This window comes from Sabethes cyaneus, chromosome 1, assembly GCF_943734655.1.
Source record: "Sabethes cyaneus chromosome 1, idSabCyanKW18_F2, whole genome shotgun sequence".
Taxonomy (NCBI): Eukaryota; Metazoa; Arthropoda; class Insecta; order Diptera; family Culicidae; genus Sabethes; species Sabethes cyaneus.
The window spans coordinates 51,173,891-51,186,894 of NC_071353.1; the positions used below are offsets into that span (position 1 = coordinate 51,173,891).

General features: G+C 42.2%; 1 protein-coding gene across 1 annotated transcript; it reads left to right on the forward strand.

Moving 5' to 3' along the window:
- The first annotated feature begins 2,105 nt into the window (after nt 1-2,105).
- On the forward strand, nt 2,106-3,998 carry LOC128745682 (uncharacterized). The gene has a single exon (XM_053842759.1). It carries the CDS (start codon nt 2,106-2,108, stop codon nt 3,996-3,998), a length of 1,893 nt encoding a protein of 630 aa, XP_053698734.1.
- The last annotated feature ends 9,006 nt before the right edge of the window (nt 3,999-13,004 follow it).

Here is a 13,004-nt window from a genome sequence, read left to right on the forward strand (position 1 = left end):
TCGAATTGATGCTAAACGGAGGAAACTTTCATCGCTTTGTCTGCTCAAAGGCCGAATAGTTGCATCTGACGACATTAGACGAGTGATCCATCTCGATTGTACGGAACGATCGATCAAGCTAGCTGCGGATTTATTCAATTCAAGGCAATAATTTGCCTCAATCAGGTAATTGAGGTTCCTATTATAACACTCGCCTCTTTTGGGTCTACGCGGTCTTTCGTTTGTAGGATTTTCACATTCCACAATCATGTCGTCAGCTGAAAGGAGGTTCCGTAACCTCAAAAACCGCAAACGAGTGGTCATCAAGTCTCTTGCGGAAATCTCCAACTTTACTAGCAACTACCAAGTGGATCGAGATGCCCTGGAGGTTCCGATTAGAAAATCTATCTGCATTGTGGAGTGAATATAATGTTGTGCAAGCCGAACTCGAATCATTAGAAGAGGACGAAGAGGTTTTGAATGCTTACGACAAGGAGAGACTAGACATTGAAAGGATGTATTACCGTGTCAAAGGTACGCTTCTTCTACGCAATCAACCAATGAACAACCAAGCGACTCCATCAAGGCCTCAAGATCCCTCCCACCAGCTACATGTCAAATTGCCGGACATTAAAATTCCAATCTTCAGCGGGGATCATGAAAGCTGGATGAATTTTCATGACCTCTTCATATCACTGGTGCATTCGTCAGGGACTCTATCTACAATTCAAAAGTTTTATTATTTGCGTTCATCATTGTCCGGAGATGCACTCAACTTAATACAGACCATCCCTATCAGTAACGAGCAATATCAGGTAGCATGGGAGACACTAATTAATCATTATCAAAATCCTCGTCGTTTGAAGAGAGCATACGTACAGTCTTTATTCGATTTCCCAGCTCTAAAACGGGAAACAGCCTCAGAACTTCAGACACTTATTGAGAAGTTTCAGACGAACGTTAAAGTATTGAAACAATTGGGTGAGCAGACCGAACACTGGGATGTGCTGCTCATCCACATTCTCAGTACCCGCTTAGACAATGTAACGAGACGGGATTGGGAGGAATATGCTGAAGCGAAACAAATAATCAAGTTTGATCAACTAATCGAATTCTTACAACGACGGGTTAATGTTCTACAGACGGTGGGAAAGGGAAACGTCGACATCCAACAATTTCCCTCGCTCAAAAGGCCTGCTCCCTTTCGGTCCATAAATTATGGGTCAGTGACTGGTGGTTTTCGCAATTGCATAATTTGTTCTGAACAGCATACGCTGTATCAGTGCCCTTCGTTCTCGCAAAAGACAGTTGCCGAAAAGGAACAATTAGTTAGACGCTACCAACTCTGCCGAAATTGCCTACGCCGTGGTCATATGGCGAAGGACTGTACTTCGGAGAGCTGTTGTCGGAAGTGCCAAGGTCGACATCACACCCAATTGTGTATGCAAAGGTCAAATAGCAACAACCAACCCGCAGCAGTCGCCCAAGCTAGTCAGTTTGATGCTCAACTCGATCTACCCAACCAGCCAACCGTCGAGGAAGCACCATCATCATCAATCACGGCAGCACACACCGGTGTCACCAGTTGCAGTTCGCAGGAACGACGAAGTAAGGTTCTCTTAGCGACAGCAGTAATCATTCTCGTAGATGACATCGGAAACGAGCATCTGGTTCGTGCTCTCCTTGATTCAGGTAGCGAATGTTGCTTTGTAACCGAAAGAGTGAGTCAACATATGAAGGTTCGTCGTAGCAGAGCAGATCTTCCAATCGCTGGTATAGGGCAATCATCTACAAAGGTGCGATGTAAATTTCGTGCTACTGTAAAGTCTCGTATCTCAAACTACACGAACGAGATAGAGCTTTTGGTTCTACCCAAGGTAACAATTGACTTACCTTCTATCGGAGTGGACGCATCGTCGTGGTCGCTACCGTCTGGAATTGAATTAGCTGATCCTGCCTTTTTTGAACCCAACCCGATAGACGTAATACTGGGCGCAGAAGCGTTTTTCGAATTGTTCAACTTTACAGAGCGTATTAACTTAGGTGACACTCTGCCATACCTAATTAATTCTGTTTTTGGTTGGATTGTGTCTGGTAGAATCGAAGCAACGAGCAAACCTCGCACCATGGCGTGCAATTTGGCGACAACAGCAGATATTCATCGTGATTTACAACGTTTTTGGGCCATCGAAGACGACTCAACGCCGATTTACTCTCCGCAGGAAGCGCTTTGCGAGAAACACTTTTGTGAAAATGTTATCCGCGACGAGGATGGCCGCTATACGGTTCGGTTACCACTGAAGGAAGAGGTCATAAGCAAGCTAAGAGACAATCGTCGCACAGCCTTCCATCGATTTCGTATGCTAGAAGCACGACTAAATCGTAACCCGCAACTGGCGGAAAAATACAAAGAGTTTATGCAGGAATATATAACACTAGGGCACATGGAACGTATCGATGAATCGCATAATACATCCCAACCTGCATTCTTTCTTCCACACCATCCAGTCATCCGAGAAGATAGTAGCACTACACAGGTGCGCGTCGTATTTGACGCTTCGTGTAAAAGCACTACCGGAGTTTCTCTTAACGACGCCATGTTAGTGGGGCCGGTAATACAAGAAGATCTGCGATCCATTTTAATGCGATCGCGAATGCGTCCGGTGGCACTAATTGCAGATGTTGCTAAAATGTACCGCCAAATACGGTTGGGCTCAGATGATACCCCACTGCACCGAATATTTTGGCGTTTTTCTCCAGTGGAACCAGTTGCTGTTTATGAACTGAAAACGGTCACTTACGGCACTGCATCTGCCCCATTTCTAGTCACACGTGTTCTTAAGAAACTTGCTGAAGACGAAAATGAAAACTATCCGGCCGCCGCAAAGGCCACCTGCGAAGATTTCTATGTCGACGACTTTTACTCGGGAGCGGATTCAATTGAAAGGGCCGTAACACTACGGCAGCAAATAGATGCTATGTTTTCGTCGGCAGGAATGAAACTACGGAAGTGGGCGAGCAACGAAACAGCAGCATTGGAGGGTATGTCTGAGGCTGACCTAGCACTCCAATCATCGGTACATTTGAACAAAGATCAGTCGATTAAAACACTTGGTCTACATTGGGAGCCCAGCACAGATAAATTGAAATACGTCATACGAGAGGAACAGATTGACATTCCCACCGCTGTAACCAAACGAGCAACGCTGTCGCGTATCGCTAAACTCTTCGATCCATTAGGTTTGGTTGGCCCAGTGGTACTGATTGCAAAAATTTTTATGCAGACGTTGTGGACGTTAAGAGATGAAAATGGAAAACCGTGGGAATGGGATCGTGAGCTACCTCAGCTAATGATAGAACGTTGGAATTCGTACCGCTCTCAGCTATCTTTGTTGAACGACCTTCGGATCGATCGTTTCATATCATGCTCAAACCCGAGCTCTTTGGAATTGCACCTCTTTTCAGACGCATCGCAAATGGCCTACGGTTGCTGCTGTTACATTCGGTCAGTGAACTCGTCGGGTGAAACGAAAGTTGCTCTACTGACGTCACGCTCAAAGGTGTCACCACTTGCGCAACAAACTATACCACGATTGGAGCTATGTGCGGCACAAATGGCAGCTGAAATGTATACAAAGGTACAAAGCGCACTGCGATTTACAGGAAGGACATTTTTCTGGGTGGACTCCAAGATTGTGCTGAGCTGGCTGAAGGCTTCACCAACAAGTTGGACTACGTTTGTTGCTAACAGAGTGTCCCGCATTCAACAATCAACACAAGACTGCAAATGGAACTACGTTCCCGGCACAGACAATCCGGCGGATCACATTTCGAGAGGACTGTTACCGATAGACTTGCTGCACAATGAGGTATGGTGGGAAGGCCCTAAATGGCTCAGAAAGGAAAGTGAATCGTGGCCTTTACAAACAGTGGAATTGTCGGGCGATGCAGAAGTACTGAAAGAAGCACGAAAAACAACACTATCATTACCAGTTGCGTCTGAAGGACTTTATTTCTAAGTTCTCCAAGTATCAACTTCTTCTTCGAGTCACAGCGTACTGTAAACGTTTCCTGATAAATTGTCGGCGTCCAAAACCAGATAGAGTTAGTACTTCCCCACTCACAACATGTGAGATACGTGATGCTGAGTTGTCTCTCGTGCGAGCAGTACAGCGTGAATGCTTCCCTGATGAATGGAAGGCTCTTGAACAGCAGCAACCGGTTTCGTCGAAATCTCGCCTTTTGCGATTAAGTCCAATTATGGGCATCGATAATGTCATCCGCATGGGTGGCCGACTGGGTCAATCGGCACAACCCTTTGACTCTAAGCACCAAATCTTATTACTAGGGTCCCATCCCTTGACGAAATTATTAGTTCGTTGCTATCATGAACGTTTACTCCACGCAGCCACTCAGCTGCTACTCAACACAATTCGGCTACGATTCTGGATTTTAGGTGGTCGAAACGTTATCCGTCGAATTATTCAAGAATGCACTACGTGTTTTCGGGCTAAGCCGAAGCTGGTAGAACAATACATGGCACAATTGCCATCTCAGAGAGTCATCGCATCTAGACCATTCTCCATCGCCGGTGTCGACTTTTGGGGTCCAGTATACATTCAACCTCTTCACCGTCGCGACGCTCCCAGAAAGACGTATGTGTCTGTATTCGTCTGTTTTTGCACAAAGGCGGTGCACTTAGAACTTGTTCCTGATTTAAGCACCGTTAAGTTCTTGCAAGCCTTCCGTCGCTTCGTATCTCGTCGGGGGCTACCTTCGGATATTTTTTCTGACAACGGCAAAAACTTTGTTGGGGCTTCCAACGAGCTCCGAAAATTATTGCGCAATCAAGAGTTTAAGACAGACATCCAACGCGAATGCTCAACCTTTGGGATTCGGTGGCACTTTAATCCTCCTAGAGGATCGCACTTTGGGGGCCTCTGGGAGGCAGCAATACACTCAGCTCAGAAGCATTTTGTCCGCGTCTTGGGCCAACATCTTTTACGCTACGATGATATGGAGACTCTGCTGACGCAAATTGAGTGCCTGTTAAATTCACGTCCGCTCACAAAGCTCACCGATGATCCCGAAGATCTGCAAGCGCTCACGCCTGGTCATTTTCTGGTGGGTGACGCTCTACAGTCAGTACCAGACGTAAATTACCACCAGGTTCCATTCAATCGCTTACAACACTGGCAACAAGTGCAAAAAATACTCCAGGATATATGGAAACGCTGGCACGTAGAATATCTCACATCGCTTCAACCTCGCACCAAGTGGTGCAACACACCGGTCGAAATCCACAAAAATCAACTTGTCGTCATCGCGGATGAGAACCAACCACCAATGCGTTGGATCAAAGCAAGAATACATGAACTGCATCCCGGAAAGGACGGAGTGGTACGGGTCGTTACTCTTCAGACTGCAAATGGCTTCCTCAAGCGTCCAGTGGCGAAAATCGGTCTTCTTCCAATTCCAATTTCATCAGAATCTCAACAAGGTTCACCTGCAAAGGTTACGTCATCGTCAACAGCATCTTAAACAGCACCACTTCCGTGTTCGGGCTACAAGTTTCCTCTGAAGGATCAACTTGGCCATATGTCTGCAACTTCTTCAGTAATCGAGACGGTTTCCGCAGGGCGGATCAACCAGCACGCTTCAATGGAATAAATCATACAAGGCCCTTAAACATAAGGGTCCAGGTGAGGACCTCTCCAATAAACTTTAACTTTTGAAACCCTCTACCGGGTCTTATAATTACATGTTCATCCCGCAACTTGGCCAACCACATTTCATTTCGTCTGGAGATGCGACTAGGACAACATTCTACATTCAGGCCAGGACACCTATATAGTTTCAACGTCATCTGTATTCAACATCGGTACTGAAATAGTCATTCCAGCGGGGGGCAGGATGTTCGTTCCCCAGTCACGAAAGGGTTCCTGTGAAAGCGATCTAATCGGCACTCTCATCGCAACACGCATCAATTGTTGAACGGTCAAGCTCATCTCATCGTTATCACCTGATGACGATCGATCGGTCGCTGCTATGCGACAGACAGATCTACTGATCGAGTTAAATCAGTGCACTCAAGACTACGCAACGGTTAACACGTATCTCATCGTCACCATAAAATTCTTACCTTTGTTACTACGTCAATTATACTCGGAATAAATTAATTAAGTTTATGTTTTAGTCAGAATAAATCGTGCGTTTACGTAAAATCGCGTTTATTTTTATACTCGGTGCGGGAAAGTATAAGGATTTCCAATTGCCCTAATCGAGTGCTGATACTTCTCAAAAGGCTCCATTTATGTGCCCAATTGACGCCGTTGCTGATAGCTAGTTTCATAGCGAGATATCCTGACCAGCGGCCGCGACCATCTATCCGCGCCGCCCCACTTTGAGGTCATCGAGAAACAATTATTATTCTACTTACAACTAAAACGAAATTAAAACTTACAGCTAGAAGATTAAAAATTTGTACGACAATTAAAAGCTGGTGTGACGATACAATACAGAACACGTTAAAATCAATCGATTTGCTGCTCTAAAATAGCTGGAAAAGAGGTTATATCTGCAAGAGGGAATAACGAAACTAAAATTGTAAGTCCACATTTTAAAAACAGAAAAACTTAATCTAATACCATTTATTTTATAAATAAACATTTAGTTTGATCTGCTATTATTATAAAGCCGATTCAGAAACGGTTTCGCTTCGTTCAAAAACAGTCCGAACAGTAATCATAATTAACAATACAACAATATTCGATTTTAAATAATAATTCACCAAATTATAGCATGTTAACAATTTAGCCAAAAGTTTTACATATAACAGCGTGGATCTCATTTCGATCACCACGAACTCTAGTATGATTGTTACTTTCTTACTCCGGCTTTGCGTGCTCTTAGGGGGTTCTATGGGGCAAAGTTTTCGAACGGTAACATTACGCATTTGTAAATTCGAGCCAGCAGTTTTGAATAGTAGTTTGTATGAAGTAATCCACACGATAAATTTTTAATATAAGATGCGATGGACGTGCAGATACGTTCGCTGCATGCAACGGTAAATTCGCAGAACAGGGTATGAAATGGGGAAGGCAAACAAGAAAGCGACCAACATAGCTCTTGCCATCTCAAGTCCCTACCTAGCACATCCACGCGGCCATACCCGGCAATGCTCTATTGAGTAGCTAAGCTAGGAGGTAGGAAACTTTGGCCGTAGCAAGTTTAAATAATGCATATAGAAATCATAACGAAAAACTAAATTAATTGGATTAATTAGATGCACCATTACCTCCTTGGTGGGGCGCAATATACCCATGCTTTACCTATGCTTGCCGTCCAACATCAAGTAGGTCTTGTCATCCTTTGCCGGAAAGATGTTTTTCATTAACATCTTCAGCCCAAACCGCCTGCTGCTCGGATATGGCTGACCTCGACTGATGCACCCATATAAAAATGCCCATTTTTTCAGGTACTCCTTCATCGTTCGGCTCCGACCTCTTCAAAGCGCGAAAAGTTGCGTGCACCTTGCTCTCGGTATCCTTTTTCAGTTTCTGCTGCACTTTACCTTTCTTTAGAAGGGAGAGGGTGTTGTATGCAGGGATGGTTCGATCACTTTGACTGAATTTTGATTCATTTGAGAGTACCGCCTCAACCGAGCAAAATTTGACACAGTGATATATGGGACATGTATAAAACTGATTATTATCTACAATTTTGCTGAAAAAGTTTTGCTGTATCTTTTGTAGTTACAGCGCTACAATGTTAGTAACTCTTTAGTGACTAAATAAACGTTCAGTTCTACAAAAGATACAGTAAAACTTTATTCAGCAAAATTGAAGATAATAACTGGTTCTACAAATGTCCAATATATCACGTTAACAAATTTTGCTCGGCTGAGAGTACTGTCAAGTGAATCAAAATTGAGTCAAAGTGATCGAACCATCCTTGGTTGTATGTGCCGGATCGGCTATATCCGGTAGACACGAAGTGCCTCATCATGTCCAACCTCTTCACTCCGGGCTGCAGCTAGCAGTACGAACAAAGCATTGAGTGCTACTAAAAATCATTTGATAACACTATCAAATTATTTCTGTGCACAATCGGGTTGCGACGATTGGCCCTCCCTTGGGTAGGTGGTTTCTGGTTTGACGCGCACTTCGACATCCTCCTAAATCTTAGTTCCGCATGTAGAATGTAATATCACAGACAAACAGACGAGACACCCGCGTTAATTCCATCGTCCATTCAAAAACCACTTTTTTTTCAAAAAAGCATATTTCGCAACATGACCACACCGCGGCGCTCGAGTGTTGCTTCGAGTTTCCAGTATAAAACCATACAAATGTAAAAAACCTACAGTATAAAACCCTGCAAATGTAAAAAAACCTACAGTATAAAACCCTGCAAATGTAAAAAACCTACAGTATAAAACCCTGCAAATGCAAGCTACTCCGCAACATGCATAACAGAAGGCGCTAGTGTGCAAGCAAAATGTGTAGGACGATTGTTTTTGAAGAATTTTCTTCTATGTGTCATGTCAGTTCGTCAGTGGTAATATACCGTCATCCGGGGCGAGATTGTGCCAAAAAAGCATATGTTTTAGTTCTTTAGCTCAGTATACACACAATTTAGGAACTAAGTTGATTTCAATCCTGTCAATATGTATTAAATTGTTCAATTAACAACTACCGTAGAGATGGTTTAGTTACAATGAAACCTAATTTTACTGGAAGTGCATGAGCTTTGGCACAATCTCACCCCTTCTAGGGGGTGACATTGTGCCAAAAACTTAAAGTTAAGCTAAAAACCTAAACAGTGAACGTTAGCATGTTTATGAACAATACATATAAATATCAGTATAAAGTAGTTCATATGGGGCCGTCCATGAACTAAGTGGACTAACAGAGGGGCAGGGGGTCGGCCAAAAACAACGCATCATACAAAAAGTATGAACGAAAATAATCCGGGGAGGTCTGAAATAACTAAAAATGAGTTCGTAGTGAATGGACAGCCTTTATATAGCCAGTAGCGTTTCTAGGGTTAACAAGGGGGAGATATATGAAGGGGTGTATCCTAAGGGGGCATACCTATTTGATCATGTAACAAAAGTAACCATTACTTCGTTCGAGAACCCGCGGCCGCAGAACATGTAGCCCCTCCCAACCCCCTCCCCCGTCCTTAAAACTGGCAGTTTATACACTGTATAATATATTCGTTTTATATTAGAGTGTTTATTCAAAGCATCTGAAATTTCCAGAGAAAAAGTAAAAATTAGTTTAAATTATTTAGCATTTATTGTGCTCAATAGTAAAGAATGTGAGTGTGCTGGTGTATACTGACGTATTTTTGTTGTGAATGTGAAATCCACAAATTGGATCGATCATTATGGCTTGGCACAATCTCACCCCCGTGAAGCTCGAAAAGTACAAAGTTTCGAAAAATATTATTTTCGTAATCAAAACTTATCCAACGCATAATAACCTTTCAATACATTGTAAATGATTAGTTTATATACCTTCAAAATAGCAAGTTATGCGATTTCTTGTTTGGGTTGGTTTATGGGGGACATTTTTTACAAGCGTTATTTCCGAGTATTTTTGATCGCGAACTTTGAAACCCTGTTTAGGCTAAATAGTTTGCTAATATTATCTGTGTTCCATTCTAAGTTATGAATAAATCTGTTATTTTCGTCATCATATTGAATTTAGGTCACCTGTTTCTATAGATATAATAAATTTTCACAAATAAACATTTTTAGTTTTTGGCCCAATTTCACCCCCGTGGCACAATCTCACCCCGGATGGCGGTAGTTTAAGTTAGATATATGTGTATTATGTAGTATTGCATAATTTACCTTTACGTGTAGCATGTGTCTCGTAAAGCGGAATTGAACGGATCTGATTTTAAATCAAATCCGTTTAGGCCGAAGCACCCACCGGGAGGGTTTACTCAGTTCCCTAGAGTAAATGTTGGTATGCATAGAAATTTCTCTAGAAAACTGAAACCAAATCCTGCCCACCATTCATGAGATTTTGACTTACTCATGAAAATTTAAATTTATCGCTAGTTAGTACGAACGAGTGTTCAAAGTGATGTGATGTCTTCATTTGCGTAATCGAGACATTTTCTATGGGATTGCCATAGAATTTGTTGCTGTTATGTGATTATTGACAGCACAGCACTGAAAAATATACACACATGTGCATGTATACATGTGTATATATACGCATGTATGAGTGTGCATGGATGTATAGGTATGTATGAATATATGTTTGAGTGTTCTATGATGTGTCGGAATTTTCTCTTATACCTATGCTGCCAAGCTACAATTATTAATGGGCAGGAAGTTATAGTCAGTAGCTGTTTCCTGTGTTATAACTTCATTATTATTATGGTTTTTGCTACTGGTGTTAAAATTATAACATCTTCACTATTGCTATCATTTCTGTTACTAATTATTAATAATTATTATTGTTATTTTCTCGTTTCCCTCTTTTATTAGAGTGATTTGCATGTCTTGTGACTAATCGCGTTAACGATATTCAACTAACAATATAAAATTACGCTGCTTGTCTCCCAGAGATCCTTCTAACGCTGATGACTGTCGAAGAATCCGTCAAGTCGGACGGTGGCAATTCACCGTTGGCCTGCTCCTCTCCATTCTTACTGCTGTCGGCGCGGTCGGACTCAGTGGATCCCTCGAAAAGCTTTATAGCCTCGATATGTATTTTGTTCTGTCCGTTGCCCAATCCTTCAACCCAAGACTTCAACTGGAATTCCACTTCTAGCTAGATCTTTTTAGAGTATAGCTCTGCAAGTAAAAACAGGTATTCGATTCTTTGGCTGATTCAAGCGATAGCGAAGGGCTGTCCTCAATATATCATCATTCCCACTTCCTAAAATATGGTCATAGTACTAAAAATATGACCATGGTATGAGGATTTTTTCGCTTCAGTACCATCCTCACAGAGGGCTGTTCGCTAACATATATTAAGACTTGCTTCAGTGACAGTTTGCACTTAAGACTTAACACGGCATATATACATATCTCCAAGGGAAGTTCTACATGATCCACCTCATCCTTTCTTAGTTACAGAATTGCTTCAGTTTGACGACTGTCTGTAGAGCATACCGACAAACCGGTTGACTATAGCTACTAATAGGCAATTACTGCAACCGAAAATAATACGAGCGAGTACCAGTCCCCATTATATCGCATCTGCTCTATTTTTTGGAAGTTCAAATAGTTTTTCGATAGTTCTGCGCGATAATCTTGCTCTTGAATAATATTCCGCATAAAATATTCGAAAATTAACGTCAACAGCTACAATACTGTGGGGTCAGTCCCGGTGTATTGGTTAGCATTCACGCCTCTTACGCCGAGGATCCGGGTTCAAATCCCAACCGCGCAGAAGTCACGAATGACCTAAAAGTGTTAAAGTGACAATAATCTAACAAAAAAAGCTACAATACTGCAATGATGGCAGGTAAAGAATCGACTTTGACTTTTAAGGATTATAGGTGGTTGGACGGCACTAAGTTACCGACCATCATGACATGGGTAGTTGGAGAGATGAGTAACGTCCATCCTAGCGAGTAGTTAATTAGCAGTAGCATACACGCAAAATAATCCACACGTCCTTTCCATGTGAAAAATCACGTAAATTTCTCTACAGGGAGTTACGTGACTTTCAGTTGAACATTATTGGCAAATACAATAACATCGATCTGATTTCCACGTAAATGCACGCATACTAATGCAAACTACGTAAAATTCACGAAAATAGTAAGGGAAAAGTTGGATGGAAAATAATCACATAACTTTTCCCGTAATTTCGACGTGAAAATTATTTCGAGTGGGGGAAATGGCAGACATAGAATCTTCGTGATATTGCAATCAATTGCAATCAACATGTTGACTAAAATTTCCCCCCTTATCTTTTTCTTTTTTTTTCGTTGTTTGATCTCGGTCGTTGCTCCACACGGCGACCCTAACGTTATCGTGGAGGGCAACGAGGGATCAGCGATAGGTTGAAGACGTTGGAGAGGACGACGCGAAGTCGACACAGGCCACAATTTATCAAGGATACACGGGTACAACAAGATTGACACACGCAGAGAAGCGGATAAACAAAAGGAAGCAGAAGTTCAAGATAAGTACATTCATTGTTATTGCTAACAATTATAGCGGGTCTGCATAGAGTCAAGTTCTGTCATCTCTTCTTCCTCATTAATTCATCATCATCAACGCATTATGGCGCTAGCGTTGTCCGCATGGACTCTTTCATCATTATCACAACCACCGTCTCTCAGCCTTGGACAGACTTGGTTCTAACTGCCTCACCTCGTACTGCAAACGGAAACGGAACAATCGGGTTGCTACGACTAGCGGTACCATAGGTAGATTAATCACTAGTTGGTTGGGTAATCGCATGAAAAATCATTAATCAGTTCATTTTTTATGCATATATTATGTCCGAAAATTAACAATTGTCGACTAACATTTGAAAGGGGCGTATAAGCCAACTGTCAAACAGAACGAGTGAGAGTTCATTTTCCTATGCTGCTCCAGCAAAAAATAACTCTCACTCGTTCTGTTTGACAGTTGGCTTATCCGCCCCTTTCAAATGTTGGTCGACAATTGTCGACAGTTCTTTGCGCTATAAGGTATTGCCGATTGCAAGAAAAATTGTACCATCCAAAGTGCGAGATCGCTCATAAAAGTTCTATTTTACATTAAACCGTTTCGGTATCTTCGGAGCACTTTTTCGTTACATTCCAGGCAATAAGTGCGCCGAAGAGACTGAAACGATTTAAGCTAAAATAGCACTTTTATAAGCGATTGCGCACTTATTGATTGGACAATTTTCCTTGTAATCAGTAATATATATTCATTCAAAAACGTAATTTAGATTTAGCGAATAGCAAAACTTTCGCAAGTCTGAGTTTATCGATTAGCGTTTGACGATTAGCGAGCTAACTTTTTCGTTTAACGGATTCGCGGTTGGCGACGCTAA

Excerpts from the sequence above, each read along its gene's own strand:
- LOC128745682 (XM_053842759.1), top strand. The coding sequence starts at position 2,106 with ATGGCGTGCAATTTGGCGACAACAGCAGATATTCATCGTGATTTACAA.